The sequence below is a fragment of the Neolamprologus multifasciatus genome, chromosome 6 (genome assembly GCF_963576455.1).
Source record: "Neolamprologus multifasciatus chromosome 6, fNeoMul1.2, whole genome shotgun sequence".
In the NCBI taxonomy this organism is placed as follows: Eukaryota; Metazoa; Chordata; class Actinopteri; order Cichliformes; family Cichlidae; genus Neolamprologus; species Neolamprologus multifasciatus.
The window spans coordinates 8658503-8682707 of NC_140444.1; the positions used below are offsets into that span (position 1 = coordinate 8658503).

At 40.9% G+C, this 24205-nt stretch overlaps 1 protein-coding gene across 1 annotated transcript in view; it reads right to left on the reverse strand.

The window, feature by feature from the left end:
- xylt1 (xylosyltransferase I) overlaps positions 1-24205 on the reverse strand; it is an 82126-nt gene that overhangs the window by 22245 nt on the left and 35676 nt on the right. Inside the window, exons 2-7 of the mRNA XM_085164139.1 lie at positions 15600-16188; positions 9163-9335; positions 8861-9063; positions 3860-3940; positions 2707-2923; positions 2166-2342 (exon numbers count right to left, since the gene is read on the reverse strand). Coding sequence (XP_085020265.1) covers positions 2166-2342; positions 2707-2923; positions 3860-3940; positions 8861-9063; positions 9163-9335; positions 15600-16188 — 1440 coding nt within the window. The remainder of the gene's footprint in view (positions 1-2165; positions 2343-2706; positions 2924-3859; positions 3941-8860; positions 9064-9162; positions 9336-15599; positions 16189-24205) is intronic.

Consider the following 24205-nt stretch of genomic DNA (forward strand, 5'->3'; position numbering starts at 1 on the left):
TTTGTTCGTATTGTAGTTTTATGATAAGGTAGTTTGTTTTCATATATATGGTCATATAGTTTAATGGACAATGGAGTCAAGATAATTAGACGTTTCTCTGCACTATATTTTCAAAGATATTTTAATTTGTAGCGCAGAGCCATTAGCCCACTGCTGTGGCACTAAGAGTTTTTGCATAAATACTGCCAACTCATGCTTATGATGAGGAAAAGCCACAACAATGTTATTCTGTCTTTGCCGTACAGTCGTTTTTTGACTGTAATCCATTTTTCCCTCCTCCTCCTTAAAAAAAGAAAAAAGAAATCCAAAGCAAACAAAAAAAATGGAGCATCATTTTTTCTCTGACCCTTCTCATGGATTTCCAACCTATTATTCTTGCTTCAACTTGCTGACACCCATTATTTCTAAGTTAAATCAAACACAGAAAATGTAAATGTTTACAGAATGACATCTGTAAGATAAGCCTCAGTTTTAGCACTGTGGCTAGCATCTGGGTTTGGGCTGGAAGTAACCATATCTGGACAAGAAGGTAGACTTTTTAATTAAGAAGTGCTAATAGTTAACTTAGTACAGGACTGTGCACAACTCCTGAGCTACCCTCCAAGGAGCTAAACTTTCTGGCTGCTTTTTCATTCACTTTCACTCCTTTTTACCTGAGCATTTTCAGAGTAATGTTTTTCTTTATTAAGGAACTTAACACTGCTCTATTAATAATTGGAGAACAAAAAAGGGACCTAACTTAATGATTAGCCAGTGTTGTGTCTGAACACAACAGAAAAGTACGGTGGCCCTGAGAGGCCAAACGGACTGCAACTTAAAAAACCCCCAGCAAAAATAAACATAAACATATATGGATGTCTTACAATGTTTTCATCTTATCTATTTTAATTCTTTTTATTATATTATCCCTCTGTTCAGCACTTTGGCTGACACTTGATGTCTTTTAAATGTGCTATATAAATAACGATGACTTGACTTGACTTGAATAAGAAAAATGCTGCAAAAGCACACAAAACACAACGGAAATAGGAAAAACGAAAACAAAAAGGGAAAAAAATGATTTCCAAAAGCACAAGGGACGTGTTTCTGGGGAGACAATAACCCAACGGACCAGTTGCAGGAACCAAAATATGTTAGGTAAGTGTGTTTTAATCTCATGATTCATATAATACTGATGGGAGATTTTTAGGTTAATTAGTTAGTTAGTTAGTTAGGCTAACACACTTACCTCTCATCTTTTCTTTCCTCACAAAACTGATAGATCCTCCACTTCTTTTAAGTGTCTCCCAGCGCAATTCTTAGCATGTTTTGGTTCCTGCAACTGGTCCGTCAGGTTATTGTCTCCCCAGAAACACTTCCCTCATGCTTCCCTCAAACAGAAATCTGTTTTTTCCTATTTCTTTTTTCGTTTTTTCCTATTTAGGTTTTCTTTTTTCCTATTTCCGTTTGTTCTATTTCCATTGTGTTTTGCAGCGTTTTTCTCATTGCTGGTGTTTTCTTAAGTTGCAGTCCGTTGGAAAAGTTAGCAAAGAACAAATTCTAAATTGTATCTTTAGGCACTTTGTGATTAGCAATCTTATGCAAAAACATAAGACACTACTGTACCTGAAATGCTCACTCGTTAAATCTATGCCATAGATATGTTGTAACTGCACGTCAAGTATGTCATTTTGATGTATGATTCCTGGTTTTAAGCAATCTGCAAACACTTACTTAACCTCTGGAGACATTAGCAAAAAATGTCAGCGCTTCATATTCAGCCTGCAGCTCAGTAAATATATATTTTAAACAGCTATTTAAAAAAATAAAACTGATAGGTGATGGTTTCAATCTTGCATTTTGGCTCTCTACACCATCTGTTCACCTATATGCAAACATGTCTTGCTCAAATGTGATTGGTCCAAAGACTGACCCCGCCTTATTCTTAAGTGATACTGAAAATTAGCTATGATGCAACTAAGGAGACTGCTATGTTAAGCCTTTTATTATTTGTTTTTACTAATGTTTAAACACTGTCTTTAAAAATGAAAAAACAAAGGCCCAGCCTTAAAAAGATTAAACATTTTGTTATTGAGAATCCTTTCTACAAATGACCCCTTTAACAGTTATTGTTGAATGATCACAAAAAGGCTTTTGTTCAAATGTATTTTGTGTATCGTTACTACCTGGAAGCGATGGAAGTCTGCTGGCTTGAAGTCATTAGGAGAGCATCCACACCAGTCCACAATGTGCTTGTACTGACATTTGCATCCCAGTTTACGGTTCCAGTTTGTTATGCGCAGGTTGTTGTCGACCATGCTCTCACAGTGGGCGCTGTTCTCCAGCACAGTGTGAAAGAATGACTGGAAAATGAGAAACAGAAATGAATAGAGAGAGGGAGGGGGAGGCGGAGAGCAAAGACAAAAAGACGAAATTAGAAAATTGTATACCTTTTATTTTTTACACCATCCAATTCACAAGAGGAAATAGAGTAGGAGCAGAGAAAGGAGATTCACAGTAGCTCGTGATAAACATTCAATTTCCCCACAGAGATCATTCAGTTCTCATCTTATTTCTGCTGTCAAATTCTTTTCCAGGCAATGAAACGAGAACAGAATAAACATTTCTATATATGACATGGTGCAAGTCCAAAGCAGTGTTTACCTGTCAGTCAAAGATTAAGAGACACTCGAACCTGTGAGAGCAGCTTCTGTCAGTGTGCGTTACCTCAGCAGGAAGCAGAGTGTAGGCGTAGAAGCGCTTCATGTTAGTGACCAAATTGTCCTTGGAGTTGATAACATATTCCACGAACAGGCGGTTTAGAAGAAACCAGTCGGACCCACCATCCACAGAGATGCCTTCTGGGATTTTACGGTCACCCAGCCTCCACATGTGGGTGTCGCATTCATAGAACAGACGATCCAAACCTTGCTTACGGATGAACCTAACAAGCACACGGGAACAACGTTTTGGTAATATCAGTGACTATGTGAGAGCTTGTTGTTGTGAAGTCCTCTTTTCTTTCTTTGAAATATCATTTACATAAAAACAAGCTCAGAAAGGTCAGTTACTGTTGCATCAGCATGTTTATATTTTCCTCCAATTTCTTTCTTGTAAACAGATTTTTTTAAAGCTCCGCTCGTTTACAGCAAAGAGCAACCGTCTTCCTATAAGAAGGACACAAAACTTAGAAAGTCTCACTTTCTCTTTAAAAATAAAATCTTAGTATTTAATAAAGTTGGAAAAATTACCCAAGAAAGTGCCCCAGGTGAAGACTGTCATAATAGCTTGGCTATAAAGGACTTTATAAATGTGGTGACATCACCCATACACACACACACACACATTCACCTTCTGAAAGGTGACAGTGGGTGAACTTGTGGCACACAGACTCACTCAAATTGTTAATAAAGGGTTAAACGAGGAACAAAACAGCTGCACTCTTATCATACAGCACTGATAAAATACTGACTGCAAACACAAAAAGGTAGTGCTGACTCATGCTGACTCATGCAGGACATTTTTTTTCCATGTCCTGGGGTATTTTTGCCCACAGTGTTTGGTGATGACTGGTTTGCCAGCGGGGTGTGATGTGGCTGAAAGCTAGGGGGGGGGCAGGCAGGGTGGCGTCAGCAGAGACAAACGTTCTGGCAGCCACCTCTCTGGCTCACCCCACCAAGAAGGTTAATTAATGAAGCCACAGATGGGAGCTAATTGTATTATGATTCAGTGACCACACCGTGCTGGCAGGAGCGCGCCGGGCGTGCACATAGGTGCTGTATGTGTGTGTGAGAAACACAGACGGAGCTAGCCAGAGAGTAAGGGAGAGGGTGGGCTGCTGTGGAGAAATTAAAATGACGTTTCAGAATTTGCATCTCACCTTGCATTGTCCCTGCCGTGGGACTTGATGAAGTTCATGTATCTGTATTTAGACAGGAAGGCCACCAGCTGGTCATTGGTTCTGAAACATAACAGATAATGATTTACTTATGACTAGGAACATGTGGTAGCACCCAGCTAGAAACACAAATATCAGTTTTGGAGGAGAATTATGCAAACTAGTCTATCTAATGAAAAACACATGATACCGTGCCACTGACTTAACTGATTATTAATAAAAATACTATTACGTATTCTTTTTGTTTTCACAATTCTGATTACACATCTTGAATTAAACTTTGCAGTAGACATTAAATCAATGCTCAGAAAATCCTGTATAGATATTTATGGTGTCCTGCACCATAGAAGAAGTAAAGAGGCTTTTGCATTTTATTTCGGAGCAGAGTCAATATACCTTTTAAATCTTTTAACTGTCACGGAGGTCGGAAGCATCATTGTGGCCATAACCAGTTACAGTACGAGGTCACTGAGTATTTTTATCCCCTCAAAACAAAGCGGTGGCTTTTATTTTGAAAAGATTCTATGGGAAATCTACAAAGTTATGCCCCTGTCCCCCCAGAGCGCCTCTGAAAAGTAAAACTTGTTGGTTTAGGCAGGAGGCATGAAACAGATGCACAGTAGAGCCAGGGCCTCTGAGTAAGCGATTTTTTCACTTGTGCCATTTTAATTTCAAGTGAAGAAATAATTCCACATTTTGATATTTTGTTTTATTTCTTTGTTTTATACACACAACGCTCATTTTCCATATTCCTATTTACAAAATTGCTCCAGTACAAGAGGAAGTTGAACAAAATTACATCTTTTACAGTTACGGACATAACTGTATTTTTTTTTCTTTTGGTTATTAGTTCACAGGTGCTGCAGCTTAAATATGAGACATTAAGAGAAACCATTCTGGACCAGACACGGAGGTGACGAATGTGAGTTTTTCTACACATGTGATCGGATTTAAATGCCCCTTCCCATAAATTCAGTCTCATTCTGAAATGCGTCACATTACAGAGGGAAAAACGATCATTTGTGTTTCATGGTAACTTTAAAGGCATGGAAAATGATTGTGATTGTTGTGATTCATCATGAACACGTAATGTTTTTTGCCGACTGCTTGCCTCACATAAAAAAACATTCTGTACAGTTCTCTAGGTGGTCACATGGAAAAAAGGGGAAAAAAGTGTGATTTATGTAATACCAATAACAATTATATTTGATCGACTACACCCACAGTCCCAGTTTAGCAGGTCAGCTGTATTATCAAGGTCTTATTTATTGATCATCTCCACACACTTTTAATGACACATAAAATCGTAAAATATGCAATATGCAACTTATTAGGCATTGTTATTTTCACTGGAGAGTCAGAGTTTTCACATCGCAAAGTATTTGTAACTGCAAACTTTACCCTTCAGAAGATTAATGTTAGACAGCATTCCTGTGTCCAGTTCTGCACAATGGTGCTCGAACATTTAAGTGATGTAACAATAATGAAAACACATTTTACTGTAATAAGGAAATAGTTGTTCGAGGGATTAAAGTCACATATCAATCAATTAGAAGAAAAGGCCTCAGCTGCTCCCAGGATCAGTCTCTGAGTTCCTTCAAGCTGTTAAAGCTATTTAGGATTATACAAAAGATTGTGCTATCCATGATTTTGATGAATGACTTCATGCTGCTCTTACATTGTAGAGCAGTCTAGTTCCTCATATACAGGCCAGACAGGCTAAAAGCTTTGCTCCACAGGCTATGCCCCAGTCAGTGGTTCTAACATTTCATCTGCGGTGGAGCCTTTCATGATGGCTTGGCTTTCTAAAAGATCAGCGAGGCTCAAGGATCAGTGGGGGGAGGGACAAGCGCATATTAATGTCATTTTCTCTTCAAGGAGCAATTTCACAGCCTGGGGGGCTTATCTCAGGAGGTCCTGAGCCATAAACCCTAACTGATGATGTGCTGTACAGGCGCATGCAGTCCTCGCCGTCTCAATTCCGCACACACACACAAACACAAACAAATGCTTACGCGTTGTGTATCTGCTACTGTGACTACTAGTGACAATGCAATGCAAATTCACAGACGAACAAACGCTTGTAGACATGCACACTACACAGGGAATTCATGTCAACCTCCAGATTTGCCACCTGAGTGGTCACCCTGTCCACTGGGTCTAGTTTGCTTACTTTCGGCCCTGTGGCTGCTCTGCACACAGTCACACACACGCACACAGCGCTGTTAGTTTTAACCCCACCTGTCACTGAAAAAAATATGCACCTTTTAAATAAAAGGGCCAATTAAACGTAATTATTATGCCACTGTATGACAGCTGTGATCTTACTGTTATTTATTACGTGTTGTTTTAAATCCAAGATTTTTAATATGCAGCTCAAGAGGGGATGGCTGAATTCAACAGCTGAAACAGTTTGAATGCACGCAGAGTGTCTTTTTACTCTGCATGTTAACAGATACGGTGTCTTCCTGTAAGTCTGTTGCATTTATTTCACACAAGACCGCATGGATCTTTCATACGTGGATCTGGCCTGTAGAAGCTTACAAAACTTCAGCCCATAAAAGAACTAGATGTTTTCAGCAGGATCTTGAAAGGTTGGTGTTGTTGTAAATGGCAGGAAATGACACCTATCACCTAATGAGCAAAGGTAAAGTGTGAGATGCTGCACTTTTTCTTTTCAGCTGCGGATGACAAAGCGAAAGAGATTAGAAGATATGATGCCTGCAGCCAGTCATTGCCTCACAAAGCTCAGTTTTCTTGAAAGTTGCTGTAAAGTCTATGAAAGAGGCTTTAAAGAAAAGAGGTAAAAAGCAGGGAGAGTGTGTAGATAAAAGCTGGGAAAGAGGACTGTATTCTCTGACAAAGCAAGCGTGTAACTCATCCTCTGGCCTCTCTGGACATGCACACACACACACACACAGACAGACAGACACACATAGGCAAACACAAACACACATCCACACGGTATATCTCCCCCTGGACACACAGACCCTCTGCTGGTGTGAGGGGCTGTGGGATTGCCTTTGAGAGCCATCCATGCGGCAGGACAGACATTATCAGGGAATTAGAGGGGAAATAATGCTTGTCTCCAGTCCCACTGATAACAACAGCTATAGTCAGAGCAGCACAGGGCAGGGGAGCCCCCGACATTCCTGCCTGCAAAAACACAGCGCGATCAATATGGAAAAAAAGTGTGTGACCAAAGTTTTTGCATCTTAAGGAAATTTTAGAGCAGATGGTTAAGTTTTCCTTGGATACATTTAATAGGATCAATTTGTGTAATGGGTTATGGCTTGTGATGAATTAACTCATGTGGCTGTATTGGTTTGCCATTGCACAGGAGGGAGGCATCTGCTTATTCCAACATGTTTTTCTGCGCTAGTAACCTAAGTCCATAATGATAATGTAATGCTGATGTGTTTATTCCTAAGGAAGAGCGGCTCTCTTTTCCGGATCTCCTTCGTAAAGAGATGAGAAGGGATTGTCTGGTAAAAAAGGAAAAAAAACAGCTGAATGGGCTTCACTTTGTTGCTTGAAGACACTTGAGCAGCACTCACTCTCTGACAGGGACCCAGCCGTGCCACTTAAAGGTTTATATTTGCAAGTTTAACTCTGTAGATGGGCACTGCATAAACTTAGTCAAATCCAAGCTGTGGTTACAAATGCACTTACTAAGCAAAGATACAATTCAGTTGACATATTTTTATATCGCATGGATCCAAATCATGCCGTTTCCTTTCTCTAACTTATTCTTGTTCCTCCACCACTCCCTGTAATTTCTGCCTCTCGGCTCCTTCTTTCGCTCCATCAATCGTTTCGTCTCCCAACAGATGGGGCTTAAAACCTCCAACGTCAGCCCTTTTCTCAACAACATCACCCTAATGCAAATGAGGAGGCAAAAGATGGGAAGAAAACAGCGCGCACACTCGCAAACACCTTTAATCATGCATTGACAGACACACAGAGAGCCTAACAAGCACAACTGCGTACAGGCAGGTGCTGAGACACACCGAACTATCCAGACGGCAAGACAGAAAGTCAGGCTTGCACAAAGTGGTGCAGGAAACATAGACGCGCGCGAAAAGGCAAACGCACACGGACAGCACGTCAGCAACATTCATCGATATGGTGAAACCGACTAACTCAACAAGACTGAACCCACCCATGAACAAAATCCACATTTGTTTCAGCGTCTTGGCTCCAGCTGTAGAGACATCACATCCAGCTTCCTTTCACCCACTGGCCATTACAGCTTGTCTAAATTCAACTGGTGGACATCTGGCTGTGCAGAAAAGATAACTCGCTCCTTAATAGGAGGATTTTAATTGGCTGCTGCAGAGCTACATCAAAAACCCAGCAGACCCTCAACTCCCAGAAGGACTATAAACTCACATTAAAAAAAAACTTAAAGTCATGAAATTTCTCTTCCAATAGGCTACTTCCCTGACTTCACGTCTAGTTCACAGAGACTTTGTAGCTTTTAATTACATTTTGCAGCTTCTTAAGTGGGATGTTTTTGAGTAAAAAAGATGACTTTTAGACTATACAGTGCACAACAGGCCTGGAGAGTCACTAGGCTCTGGCCCTTGGCAATTAAACTGCAATCAGTTCACCGCTGAAGCAGGCGCTTGGAAGATGTGGAAGGTGTGAATGAATGGTGTCGGAGAAAGTAGAGGTTCGGCTCCATTGATTTGTTTGCTTTGGAGTGACTCTGTATTTAAAGCTCACAGTTAACCACAAGAGCTCAGACTACTGTGTATTGAATTTCTTCCATATTGGCTGTGAACTACTACTGTGGTGCATGGCTTCCTAAAGAGAAAACCAAGCGCACAGATTTCTGACCTTCAGTGGATGCTTGCACCTTTTGCAGTTTTCCTTGCAGTACAATTCTTTACGGAGTCACTAGGAGTAACTGCTTTTCCTTCAAACATCTCACATCTTTCTTTATTGAGGTGCCTTAATTATTAGGTCTTCTCCTGTTACCTTATGGGGTAGTCGGCAGCACTGAGATTGATAAAGAAATCCCAGCTCCAGTCTCTCATGGCCAGTAGGTCAGCCATACTGCGAAGATACATGGTCAGCAAACTGGCTCCACCCCAGATGGTGGCCATGCGCCATGGAGTCACCCTCACATTGGGATACTGGGTAGCCAAGGCCTGTACCTGCCTGTGCAGGTAGTTAGAGCGCTGAAACAAAGAGATTGATCAAACATGGACTAACGGTACACATACATTTTAGAAGATTCACTTATTGGAAATGAAAGAAAACGGCCATCTGCACCTTACCTGGTCGACATGTATGTAGTAGTAGTGAGAGGCGTGGTAGATGGCTTTGAAGAGACGTTGGAATTGGCGAGAGGCTCGTCCATGAACCACCAGTACGAACGCTATTCTCACTGGTTTTGATGGAAAGCTCTCAGCCGAGTCCTCATCCCACTGGATATTCATGTTGGCTTTACCTATGCATGTAAAAAGACACCATGTCTTCACGTTCCTCAAAATTTGTTGCATTTAATTCATACAAGACTGCATGGATCCTTCATCAGTAATATATTCGTGGGTTGTTTACATGTTTAATTACTAAATCAAATCTGTTATTTCATGGAAGCTGTGAGAGGCCGTGCAAACGGTGTATCAGTCAGTACACGATGGGGAGCACCTGCACGTATCTGCAGAGGATGAAGAAATGCAAAGCATAATGATTATAAATAGTAATGATAATTAAATGTCATTCTCTTATTAAACAATTCAAGGAAATAGCTATATAACAAGGTTGCTAAGCAACACAGCGAGTACAAGTTTCTGTAATGATTAGCATATTCATAATAATTAAACGGCTATGTCACAAGTGAATGCTCACCGAGTAACCGTTTCCTTGATAGAGAAAGACTGTTTTTTTCTTGTAAATATGAAGATATACAGTAAGCGTGAGCAGAAAACACTGATATGCATATTTTAGACAGTTTTAGCCATAACTCTCTGAGGCTTGTGTTCTTATTAGACATGAGCAATAACACTTCATTTAACTCTAACCTTTAAATGTAGAACAAAAGGCATTTATTTAGTTAGTTTTTGAAAATAAAAAGTTTTTGATTGCCAGGAAAAATGATCACCGGGCTAAAATCACACATTTTGATACCACTAGTAGAGCAGGGCGATATGACCAAAAATATTTATCACGATATACATTTGAAAATTTGCGATAACGATATAACTGACAATATAATTGACACTAGACAAAATGCTTTACAACTCCACAACTTTATTAGTGCAAAAAACCCCATCAATGTATTTTCACTTAAACAAGCAGCTGTTCTGTTTTTTATGTGCATTAAAGTTATATAAAAATGTAACAGTGCAAATTCCTTGCTGACAGTTTAACCAAAAGGCATTTCCAGTGGAAACTGGTCGACATATCCTCAGCATAGCCATGCATAATATCCACAAAACTTAAAAAGAGGTTATACACACACACAATACGGTAATATTATGTTGAAGCACAGTACGTATTACCGTAGGTGCCTGCCTACGGTAGCCGTAATGCTCCAACAATCCATCAAGCGGTGCGGCTTCGTAGCTTAGCAAAGTCGTACTGAAACATTTGACATTGATATAAAATCATTTCGAGGTCAGTAAACACAACCAGAATTCATACATAAGGCACACGGGATTATAAGGGGCACTGTCGATTTTAAGAAAAATCAAAGGATTGATTTTAAGTGTGCCGTATTTTCCAAACAACACGGTAATAACGACGGCCCGCTAGCATGCTCTACCAAAAATAGTGCTTTGTTGTGTATCTGACGGACGAAAGCAAAACCAGTTCCACACCATTGAAGTTGCAGCATTTTTACAAACCAATTCTGGTTCATCCGTTTCATTCAACAATCCACTTTCGCTCTTCTCATTCTGCGTCGCCGCCATGTGCGTATGTAAACATAGGCACTGCGCATGCGCGTTTTACCCATATTCTATCGCGATATTTCATTTTCCTATCGTTGCCCAAAATTACACCGGTATTACCGTGAACGGTATGATATAGCCCAGCCCTAACCACTAGGTTAGGATTAGAGTCAAAATATGCACATCTACAAGAAAGCTAGGTCAGATCTGTGATACTGACAAGTGAGTGAAAAAAGAACAGAAATGTTAGAAAGCTAATTCAGCCACACAACAAAAGGACCACAAAGCCATTCATCCATTTATTATGTAATTAAATTGGAACTGTGACAGTTTTTAGCCACACAATAACCACTCTAACGACTATCCTCCCCTTGACAGGAATCCTACGAGCGAATCCACTGGGATTTTCGGGTTTTCAGGGCGGAGCATCGTTTGACAATATGCCACCATTCCTCTAAAGCGAAACTCCCAAAAGATGAATGGGATTTTGCACAAATGACAACAATAAGCGTGCAAACAACCACAGCCCTGTTTGTGGCCAGCCAGGCCACTTTCAAACAAAACAATTCCAGCAATCTCGAAAAAGTCGTTGTTAACCTCACATAGCTGCACTGTGTGGTTTCTTACTGCCTTTAACCACTAAAAAAAAAAACCACTTTAAAAAATAATAATTTAAAAAAGAAACCTTCCTTCAAGCTGTTCTACACTCTCAAGCCCTCCAACATTTACAGACATTGTTTGTTTTGAATCTTCAGTTATTACAGCAAATGCATACACGCAGCTTTTGAGACATGTTTGTTCACAGAACGTGTCTTAAGGAGATTAATGACTATAATTTGGGACTTCAGTTCCCAAGAGCCTGTATTTGCTATAGAAGCAGAGGAAGCTGAGGTAATACTGGGGGTTGTTCTTTCCCCTGGGGTAAGGTTTTCCTAAAGAAAAAGAAAAAGCCCATCCTGGCTCCTGCCTGCATCTGGCTATGAGGTCCTTTAATTACTCTGAATTTAAGGGCATGTGTCTGACATGTATACTCTTTAGAAACAGGGTTAAGAAGTCCCTCTTTTCCAGCTAATCTTATTCATTCAAATTTAAGGCCAGGTGTCCAATATGGCTGTGTTTAAGGGTTGACAACAAGGGTCAAGGTAATGATATGCTCCCTTAGCTCCAATTGGCCATGGCTACTGTCATTCACTCACACATCTTTCTTGTTGCTGTTTCTCTCTGTCTCCGTCCGTGTGTGCGTTTGTGTGTGTGTGTGTGTGTGTGTGTGTGTGTGTGTGAGTGACTGCTCAGGGGAAAATCTGCTGTGGGCCGTATCAGATTGAACAGTAATTGGTGGCCAGCTAAGAAGGTTCACTGGTTTGCTTTGCACACGGATAATTGGCCAGTCGCTTCACAAAGCACTTTGAGAGTGTGCGCCATGCTAGCTAGCTGAACTAATGAGCATGGCTGTGTGTGTGTGTGTGTGTGTGTGTGTGTGTGCTTAAATTTTGCTGTCAGTCTTGTCAAACGTGTGCTTATCTGCAGAAGAGCTTCACGTGTCGAGTTTTTTAAAAATCACACTATGTACCTGCAGCTACCACGGCGCTCGCTGTAAAGAAAGGAAGAAAAAAAAAAAAACAGAAGGCCTCTTCTTCAACTCATCACTCTTCATCATCTTTTCCTTCACCATCAATCTTTTAAACTGCCCTTCCCTCATCTGCTATCACCCCACTCTCTTCCTCCATCATCTCGTATAACTTTGGGGTTCTTACCCACCCCTTCTTAACTGCTCATATGAGGACTTATAACAAGAGCCGAGCTATATCCCAAAGGGATTGTACCAAATTGCATTTAAAAATGTCTCAGGGATAGTGCCAGCTGCTTGAAACAAGCCACAAAGCAAGGTTTGTGGATATAAACCACACTGACGGATTTTATTTATATAAATACATTAAGTATTTTCCCTTTTCCCTCAGGAACTGGACCACGTTTGATATGTTTACTCAGGTTATTTTTAAAAATAACTAATTTATATTCAAATTCTGACAAATCCTCTCCAAATTAATATGTACACACGCACACAAACACACATAAAGGCTCTGTTACACACAGTGCAGCTCTGGCACTTACAGGATTCATTTGGAGCCCTTTCACATTACAGAGCTTTCCCTTCAAAAACATTCATTATAGCATGTTTAAGTATGGAATCGTTCTCACTACAAAGCCATTATGATATCACTCGATTGTTATGATGCATCAGCTGCCAGTTGCTTTCCCTGCTGGAGCAATGCAGCCGGGTAACATCATTATTAGAAAAAGTTTACACATGGGAAGCTAAGACAGTGAACACATTCTTCCTGTATTCAATGATGCAAATAAAGAACTGACACAATTGCTAATTTAGCGAAGGCCTCAAGGACAGAATGCACATTAAATCAAATTGGACAATTTTGGGCTAACGAGATTAGGACTCGAATTGTGAATAACACATTGGCAGGCAGCAGGCTGGCAGACAGAGAGAAAGAAAAGTGATTTAATTTTGTCGTCGTATTGTCACAGCCCCGTCACCAGGGGAAAGCCCTTTTCAATATCTATGTCTCTTTTGATCAAACTATCAGTTTGAGTGAGATGGTGAGCTGCTGTGTGCGATGACACAAGCTCAAGCGGAGGCACATTCGCCTGCTCCTGGGACGGGACATGCACAAAAGTAGCTACAGTAAGATACGTGCCTCTTCAAGTTATAAAACATGAACGAGGGCTGGGAAGGTGCCTGACAGACAACGTATTGAATAGCTTTCTCCTCCTCCCCTGCTGTCCATGCTGTATTCAGTCCACTCCCATGCGGGCACATGTGATGGTGTGTATGTGATGTTCACTTAAACATGGCCGCTGATGCGTGGTGCTCACTGAAGGCTGCAGCCGCAACAGATTTTGTTTACAGAATCTACAACCAGACTGCAGATGTCTATAAACTCTTAGGAAAAATTGTGTGTGTGTCTGTGTGTGTGTGCAAAAGCAAGGGGAACCTGTATTTTGTGGCCAGCTTGAAAAAAACAAATGAAAATGGAAAACCAATTTGAATCAAATACAGGCAGCATCTCAATTTCCTCCAACAAATTTACTTCACCAATTACACAGACATCAGCAAAAAGGACAGCTCTTGCTTTTGATGAGAAATTGCAATTACAAGAGCAGGACCTATTTGACCATCCATGTCTGTCAGACTACACCCTTTATACCAAGCTTTGTTGGTATATTTTAAAATAATAAAAAAGTACACACAATACTTCATCTAGAGGATTTGCTTGTGTTTGTGTCGTTTTGTTTGCTAGACAAATCAGCTAGGGCTGTGCGATATGACCAAAATCTCATATCCCGATATAAAACATCTATTGTCCGATAACGATATAAATCACAAAAATTTAACATTTCCTGTAAATTCTGTGAATCTCGGGTAGGTGAAGTGTTTCCAGCTGGGCGTCGTGTATCTGGAGTCCAGTGTTTTACCAATGCATTAAACTACACATTTTTAGACATAATGTAACAGCCGCCGTTTTCTTTGTGAGTATTTATTACACGGCGTGCTGCAGGGAAAAGCCTGTTCTAACGTTTGAGTCTAAGGTTTATTTTTTTAGCACCCGACGGCTCTTTTTTTGCTTCTCATCCGTAAACACTCTGCATACTCTTTCACGTGATTCTGTTTATTTTGAAAAGTCTCAACAGGATCTTGAGCTTTATTGTGATAAGTTTATGTGGAACAAAAACAAGCGGACATGCGATGCTGTTACCATCGTTGTTGTTAACCACAACGCATAAAAACAGGCGCTTGTCCGTCCGTAGTGTGGTTATATAAAATATAAGAGAAAGAGAGAACTTTAAGAAATTAATATAGCCACTACAGTGACCATCAAAACGATGAAAAAATATTGCCGTAAACAGTTTATTTTGCAACAGCACGAAACAAACGATAGCGTAAAATGAAACGATAGACGTTTTTATATCGTCATCCGATATATATCGTTATATCGAACAGCCCTAAAATCAGCTCAAACTCGATCACTTATCTGACTTTGAATTTATTTGAGTAGTCCTTAAGTTTGAGATTTAGAAATACTCAAAGAATAAGAGCAGTTCCCACTCACCATCTAAAACATTTCTATATGTCACAGAGCTGTTTGATTTGATTGGTTCTGGTGTATTTTACAGTATGATGGCAAGCATAAATGTCCTTCATCCATTAAAGTAAATCAAAATTTTTTTTTGTTTACTTAAACCTAAAGCAGTTTTAATATAAAAGTATACATCCCAGGTAAATAATTAAACTGTGAGGTGTTGAACATCCTGGAAACCCATTTTTTTTCATTCAGACTACTTACTGCAATAAATTGGGTTATCTACAAAGTGATAAATGTCCCCGAATGCCTGATTATTTTATATCTGAGATTTCCTGATTTCTTTTATTGTCCTCATGTTTATAACTGATATTAAGTTGGTTGGATTGACTGGGGGCTTGAGTTTAGCAACAATTACAATACATATGTGCTGTGGGGTTGTTTGCTTATGCTGCCAGTCAGTCAAATCCACACAGAACTCTTGAAAGAGACTAGTTACATTTTTGAGTGTCACAGTCTCAATAATTTCTTGATATGTACCTATTTGGTCATGATTAGTGTATATTTAGTCATGAAAATGAAATGTTAAAAAGAAGTATTTCAGATCTGGAAAACAGCTTTTTAAGAGTTTCAACCGTTTGACAGTTGTGACTGTGCCAGCTTGGCACGACTCCCCTTTCACTAAAATCAAACAATCAGTTGTTTCAATCAAAATCAAAAACTTACCCTCAATTGGGCAGTAGCGAGTGACCTTCTCAGGCATTAACTGCCCCTCCTTGTGTCTGCAGTACACCTCAGCGATCTGCTGCCGACACTCCTTGCTTTTGGCTCGAGACAGAGCTGAAATGGCTTCCTTTCCACTGATCTCACACTTAGGTGGCTGGTCGTAGGTCACCTCCAGAGTTGCTGCAGTTGCTTGCTTCCTGTGGGGATGCTGATGTCTGTGCTGTGACTGGGTCTGCTGCACTTGCGAGGCATGGTAGCGCTGCTGCGGTCCTCCGGCAGCGCCCTGACCAACTGGATAAGAGGCGTTGTTGCCAACTGCCAGTGGCTGGTGGCCTAATGGCAGAACCTCATTTGAGCTGCGGCCCAGACTGGGGGAGCTGTCCCGCCAGGCCTGCTGCTGGGCGTGGGCCTTCTCCTGCAGATGCTCCCGCTGCTGCTTACTGCTGATGGCGCCTGCAGGCTGTCGGTGCGGCTGTGAGCGTGCACCAAAGTTACTATTGTCTATATTTTCAAAGTCTTTGGGCACAGAGTTCTCATTGTTGCTGTCGACTCTACTTTTCTCTTTTGGGCGGTGGGAGTAATATCCATCCTGGACATAGATAGGAAGGAGGAAGACAAGGGAAGCAACGGGTAAGGAGGAGGGAGGGAGGATAAGAAGAAGAAAAGGGGAACATAAACAAGGAAAACAAGGTCAGAATTGAGTGAAAACAGCGCATATCAAGTGTTGGATTAACAATCAATGTGGCATGTAAGAGTGGGCAGCACTGCATTGAACCGTGAGGCATGAAATGAAGTAGCAAGGTATTATGTGTGAGGGCTACAAGGTGCAACCTAACTGGAGGTGAAGCAGGGCCGAGGGCGCTGCTGCTCTGTGCCATCATCAGATTAGTCCCGGTTTCAATTAAATTCTCCCTCAAATGGGCCCAGCACTCCGTAAACAGATTACCAAGTAGGGATAAAGAGCCAAAATATGACTGTCAGTTTGTGTATATGTGTGCACATGTGTACAGTTTTTTCACTGGAGCCACATGAGAATCTCAAGAAATTGTAGCGTCGTGGCATCTGACTGGAAAAGCTGAACTTGTCTACATTTACCAAATAGTGTTTGGACATGTCTGAACGTACAATTTCAGTATCTTTCTAGTAGAATAGCCTGAAAGCGAAAGAAGGGGCACAGCAGAAAGAGGAAAAAGGGTAATGACTGATAGTGGGGAGTGCAAGGAAGGAGCGCTGACACCAGGCATGAGTTCTTCTCCCGGGAAGAGCCGGCGCGTTCCAGTGAAATGTGCTGTGATGCTTCAAATGAAAAACTAAGAAAGCTGCCTGCCTGCCACGCCACTGTCATCCCCCTTGCTAGGCACACAAGAGAGGGGGGTAAAAAAAAGCGAGGGGGAAAGAAATGACAATAGCAGCCGTGAAAATATAAAGCTCAAAACAGCAGAGATCCCAGATGTGTTTCTCCATTTACAGACACAGAAAAGAGAAAAGATTGCTGGGGAGGTGGGGGATGGGGTGAAAGAAGGAGGTGAAGTGAGAGACACCGGGGAAGCAAGCGAGAAGCTATTGTGAGCCGGCGGCTCGGCATGGAAATGTCTTTCCGGCCCTAAAGCAAGGCCCGTTATCAGCCCATCAACCTTCTCTCTCTGTAAACACCTTGTCCAAGCGCAATTACAGAGGTGGCTGGATGACACACTTTCACACTCAGAGAGTCAGAAGGAGGGCTGATATTATACAGGTGAGACAAAAAACAAAAAACCTGGGTGAAAACAAGGAGAAGACAACGTGCTTATCATCAGCTCCTTTTAAGCTTCTTCCCTGGCAGAGATTTGATTCTAACAACACTGAATTGAAGCTTTCTGCCTCTCCTCTCCTGAAATCTTTGCCTCTTCCCCCCGTCCTGCCCTTCACACTTCTCTTCACACATCCCGATTCCACCCTTCTGCTCTGCTCCGTTCACCTCTCATCCCTTCTGCTCCACACATCGGTCCACTTCTCTCATCATCTGTTCCCCATTTCACGTCTCTCACACCTCCTTTACTACCACTCTCTTGCTTCCCTGTTATTATTCTCAACTTCATCCCCGCTCCTTCCGGTAACCTCGCCCATTCTCCTCTCCTCCTTGTCTTTCTCTACCTCCTTCGCCCTGCCAGTTTAAACAGAACATGTTTGTCTGAATGGCAGAAGCTGCTAATCCTGCGTGTAACAGCTGCTTAGGCCGGTGATCACCTAAAAAGAAATCCTTACTTGCAGAGTTTCAAAGGGAATGCTTTAGAAGGCTAATCCATGCAGTGCAAGTCACTGGCTGTTTGCAGAGGTAGAATGAGTATGTGTGCACTCATGATTATGGGAGACCGGGCAAGCTTCTTGTGATTAAAAAAAAGAAATGTAGACTTGAGTGTGCAAGCAAAGTGGAGGCAGCATATGTTTGCCCTGGGGATACTCCCACTCTGACTCCTACTGTGAAAGACACGAGAAGATGAGGGACATAGTTAAATTGGAATAACGTTTGAGTGAGCAGAGATAAAGTAAGAAACTTCAGCTGATCATCTGATTTAGTCCAAATACTAGCTGCGTGATTTTCTTTTAACTGCTATTATGAAAATAGTTGTTTCTTGGGTGATTTCCGTATCAGTGGATCCAGGAAGTTACTGCTCAAAGCTAATCTGTGCTAAGCTTCACAAAGAAAACTCCTATTTAATAATTGTGTGGGGGAACTTCTCAAATCTAGCTCAACAGTTGGCATTCATTGATTGATTTCTTCCATTATTTAATCAGAGCTTTGTCTTGTAGCATCAAGGGAAAAAAAAGAAGAGGCAACCTTTAAAGTTCTTTCGAATTGAGAATAATAAAGACAAACAGCCGAATCAGCAAGAGTCAGGTGTGGAAGCATCCACACTCCAAAAGCCAAATAGATTCAGTTTGCAATCATGTAGACAAACACAGCAAATCATCACATTTGAGCAAATGTCTGGTATTAGTTTTTAGCATAGGATTACTCTATTTAAACTATTAACTTCTTTACTTCCCATAACTGCCCCCCCCCCCCCCCCCCTTAAAGGGATGGGGAAAAGATCACAGGTTTAGATTTCCTGCAATTAACTGACTCCGCTAAGAGCCCCACACGGTTGGTCCCGTGTGGTCTAAAGTAGAAATGAGTGGTATTTGTAAGCTAGCAAAACAATCTTTACACTGGGCTCCCTTCTCCCTCCCCCTCTCCCTCCTCCTGTGAGTAAAGGACTCCAGTAGCTGCGCTGCTCTTTAATCTCAGGGACCAGGCACTAAGCAGGAAGCGGAGGGGCACAGAATTAATAGCGGTGGCGGCCATTGGAGACAGAGCTGCGTTAGGCTGCAGATGGGGCGGGGAGCTGGGGGGAGGCATCGATTGTTACAGGGGATATGTTTTCTGCTCCTTGGGAATGTCGGGGAAGCGAAGCCAGGATTGTCTGGCATGCAGTGAGGTGGTTGCGCAGGCCGTGAACACACACACACACACAGACAGTGAGCTTCCTGAGCTCTGCTGAGGACTGAGGCAAAAGCAGAGGGGGTAAACGTAAAAATCATCTATCACTAGTGGGTACATTTAGAGAAAGGCTTGTGGAGCTGGGAATTTCAGAACCCCCTCTAGGGATGGCTTAGTCCATTTCTCAATACAGAGCTGGCCCTTTCCACTTTCCCTCATTTCCTCTGCCACAGGGGGAAATATTTCACCTGTCCTTTTTTGCTCTCTTTTTCTCTCCTTTTCTCTCCATTCCCTGCAATCTCCCATGCAGCAGAAGAAAAAAGCACATATCTCTCTCTCAGCACCTGTCCAGCTTCTCCCCTGTCCTCCTCCCCTCTGCCGTATCATCACTTGCTCTGGGAAGGAAAGCAGTTCATCTGCTCCACACCCTCCCCACCTCCCTAATGCCATCATTTGCCGTTGCAGCCTCACGGTAGATGTGAAGAAGAGCAAGGTAGCAGCACATATCAGTTTCACCCCACCCTCCCAGCCCGCTTCTTTTAAAAGACATCATTCCTATGGGGCCTGAGCTGAGACAAGCTCCTGTGTGTGCCAGGACGCTGCGCTCTGTCAACACAAGCTGGTGTATTGACAGCTTTGTGGGCCAAATGTACATAAACACGCAGTTGAGGTTTTTATGAAGTACAGTACTGCCCATGCGTGAGTGAGTGGCTGCTATGTCAACTAAACAGCTTATAAAGCCAACTTCTGCTACGACCTGCCCTCCATGTGGCTAACGAGCTCAGATTAATTACCTGAACTGAATCCCTGCAATACTCTGAGCAAGATGTGGCATCTGGCATGACATGGGAGACTGATATACTGACAGACTTAGTTCACAGCTGCTCAAGCACCTCAGGACAGTGCGTGGAGAGTCACGCAGGGTAGAGTGGGGACAACCTAAATGCTTCTTAGAGATCTTACTCATCATAGCCTATTAGCTGTGGAGAGGCTTTTTCTTTATAAAGTAGCAAAGTAGGTTGACCTTCAATTCAAAACAAAGTGTCTGAAATCTTTCAAAGGCTCTAAAATGTAGTTTAACCAACAATGAGAACAGTCACATTTTACAAAGAGATATTTTCTGATGTTTTACTTGAGAAAAAAAAAATCTCATGTGGCAGTTTTACTTGTTTGTATCCCGAAAGATGTTCATTGTATTCAGTCCAGTACCTTTCTCTTTGTTCTTTCCCCTTCAACTCTCTTCTTTCCCGGAGGCTAAAACTGGAAGATGCTGGTCACAAGTTTACGCGTGATTAGCAGCAGCTCCTAATGAATAGTCTGGGGTCGACGTGCGCACAAGTCCCCGGAGCAAAAGTGTTGGAAGCAGACTGTGTCTTTGTATGTGAGTGCAAATGTGTTACAAGCATTAAAAAAAAATGATGTGAGCTTTCAGAGAAGGGAAGGAAGTTTGCTCTAGTTGAAAAGAAAGCAGAAATACACGTAAAACAGCTGAGTAAATGTTAAATATTTTCCAGATGTAATGATCCGGAGGCTGACCCTCGTGGGTATTCGGAACACGAGGGCAGAGGTGAACTCGCTGCAGTAGACTTCCTGCTCCTTCCTGATGGACGTTTTTGTAATATAATTATACGATTTTACTGGCTATATTTGAATGCATGAATTTAAGCTAGGCAAGGAGACAAAAAGCACAGACTTCTCCACTCGAAACCACAGACAGAAGGAAGAGACAAGTTTCTATTTCTTAAAAAAAATTAGGACAGGAAAGCTTCGCATGAGAAGCTCGCCATCACGATACACATAAAGAAACTTATTAACTCTGGGGGACTCTCCAGGGGGTTTCTTTAAGGCCGCAGTGGAATTAAAAAATACTTTTGCTTACTTCGCAATATGTTTGCATTCCATAACAGTACTTGTATTGTGATCCCTTACAATAGTTTCCACAGAGCCCCTCTTGCGTATCCACAATACTCAGCCCACTCAAAGAACTGTGTCCTTTGATTGCTTTATATATATAAAGAATCAAATCATGCTATTACTCCACGGTGGATTTTTATAAGCCCAATATATAGCTTTTTTCCACTCTTTCAGCAGTAATAACGTCATTTAGGTGTTTCGCATAACTGTGCGCCGTTCTCTGACATCTGCTTAGTGTTCGACCACTCTTCCATGTTAAATTCCTCCAGTTACAAGATGTTTGTGGCTTTTCTTACATGTGCTGCCTATTTCAAATCTCCCACAACATTTTAATGGGATTCAAATCTCAGGCTTCGCCTAATCCATTCCATAACCCTTCATATCTTCTTTTAGAGGCATTCCTTTGTGGATTTGCGTGCGTGCGGATCATTATTCCGGTGAAATGCCCGCTTCTGGTTCCATTTCAGACTTCGGACACATGGCTTCATATAATCTTTAAGCAGTCTTTGATATGACGCAGAATTCAGAATTGTTGAAACAGTGACCGCAAGCTTCTGAAAAAGCAAAACAATAGCAAACCACCATGATTCATAATCATTGCCAGGGTCTTTGTCTGAAAATCTTTGGTTTGTCTACAATTACTGAGGCCAAACATTAAGAAAACACCAGTTCAGGTCATCTGCACTGAATTCTATCTTTTAGATGCCTCAGGAATTCACAGAGGATCACTGTGATGACAGTCTGATCCTGGGGGACCAATCACAGCGTGGGAAGTTAACAAAGGTACCTGCAAATACTTAAAGTCCCAGATTTGTAAGCAGATCAAACATGTTGTTTAATATACTTCAATAAATGCTGTCTTCTCTTTCCAGCCCTGCACAGCTCTGCAGAGCTAAACTAATCACCGGCAGGATGTCTTTTTTCTATCTAACGTAGGATAGTGTCGATATTCTCAACCAACTCTGCAATTTTGTTGTGGATAAACATATGAGCTGAATTATCGGTCATCTAACAGTATTATCTAAAAATGAAGAGGACAAGACAAAGGTTGTGTCAATAAAACATGACAGAAAAGTTTAACGGCCAATCCCCCTCCTGTCTCTTTTTCATTTGGGTGTTTTTTGCCTTTATCCACCATATTCAGCCATGTTCAATAAACCCACCCTGCTGTTTAATTACCTTCCTCCTGCAATGCGGGAAATCATTTGCTCTCTCTGTTTCTTACTTCATGTATTACTATAGATTTGTATTCCTGGCTTACACTCTGCACCATTAAAATCCTTATTGCTCGTTGTTTTGGGCATTTGAAATCGAGGAATTTAAGCTAATTCATCTCTTGCATTTACTATTAGTCACTCTGGATAACAACATCAGATAAATGTTTGAAATGTAAATGAGTCACTTAATGGACACAGTATAATTTAGAATCCACTCAATGCTGTGAAAATGACCTTCGGTGACTTCGACATTTGAAAAATGATAAAAAACTGTTTTTATATCAACATTTTTCTTTTCTCATACTTTCCGCCTAAAGTGGATTAAAGCGAAATAGAATTGAGAGATAGCCTTAAATAACCCTAAAGATTTATTCTGACTGTGTACAGCAACAATGAAATTCATACCGAGAACAATGTTAGAGCTAAAATCCCCAAAGCATGAGGCAAAAATAAGGCTGGCACGCCTGAGTCTCATAAGGTTTGGTTTGCCTTCTCCCGTTAAAAATCTTTACTTGGAAGCTCAGAAGCTTACATAGATGGATTAATAAAAACACACACACGCACCACACAGTACTGTACACACAGACGTCTGAACACACACATGTGCACACCAGTCACATGTGAGCCTTGTTCAGTGCAAGTCACATTTGTCCTGAGGACTGCCTGTGTTTGTGTCTGTGTGTTTGTGTGACTGTGGAGGAACAAGAGCCCGGCAGAGTACTGAGAGTAATGCTGAGAGTGTTTCAGTCTTTATAGTAGAAAGAACTGTAAAAAGAAAAAAGAAAAGTGCAATTTAATTTCCACCAAAATAGTTCAATTCATGGCAAACAGCAAAAAATAGCTTACTAATCCATTAGCATTGCTAAGTCAAGACTTTGGAAAGAGGAAAATGCACCAGTTATTGTACAGTCATTGTTTTTTTTGTAATGACAATGTAAGACAATGTTTTTTTGGGTCAGCAACTACGGCCCATTACCCTGAAATCCTCGCACTGCTCCCTTACAAGAGTTGATGCTTCTTTAAAAATGTAACACTGAGATAGCAATGCTTCCCAAACCAACAGCTAGCATCACACAACTAGTCAAAATGTGGCAAAAAACTATGTAGACTAAACAGTGAATGCAAACATGAGATAACTTGTAAAACCAGCTAACTATCTATGGGATTATAAAGTAAAAAAAAAAATCTTACAGTAACTCGTTATTAAATGTGACAATGCCACACTTAAGACAGATTGTTCTAAGCTGGTAGTCATTGTGATTAAAATATCTGGGATAAAATAGGTTTAAGCTATGGGGCACTGTTTGTAAACTGAAACATGCTGAAATTAACGGCAACATTTTTCCACATTTAGCTCAAAATCTTACAAAAACATATTTTTTCCGAGTCATTTTTCTACAACATTTACTAAAATATTTTTAACTTTTTATATTTAAAACACAATTGTAAATGTTAAATCTAAATATTATATTTAAATCTAAATGTTAAATCTAAATGTTACGGTAAACTAAATGTTTAGCTAACATGCAAATTTATTGTACGGGTCAACGGAAATATAAAAAAACAAAAGCTTTATGTAAACCTCCGGTACTAAAGTGTGCCGCTAGTTTTGACTAAGTATCTTTCTTTTCCAATTTCACCTAAAGCAAAAGAAAATTACTTTAAAATTGTAAATTCCGTCCAATGACTATCTTCACAAGAAATTCAATATAGATACGAACGCATTCAGTTTCTGCAATACTGATATTGAGACTACAGAGCATCTTTTTTATTCATGTGGATCTTTTTGGGATGATTTTCAGTACTGGTTAACCTCCAAAAATACTACAAACAGAAAATTAAAAAAAAAATAGAATTTTGGATTAACAACTTATTTATAGTTGCAAAATTTTTCATTCACAAATGTTGCTTCTTGAAAATTACTCTGATTTTTGCTGGCTTTAAAAATGAAGTCCTGCTGTGGAAGGCTTCATTAGACTTAAATAAAGCTCACACCTTACTTGAATTTTTGATGC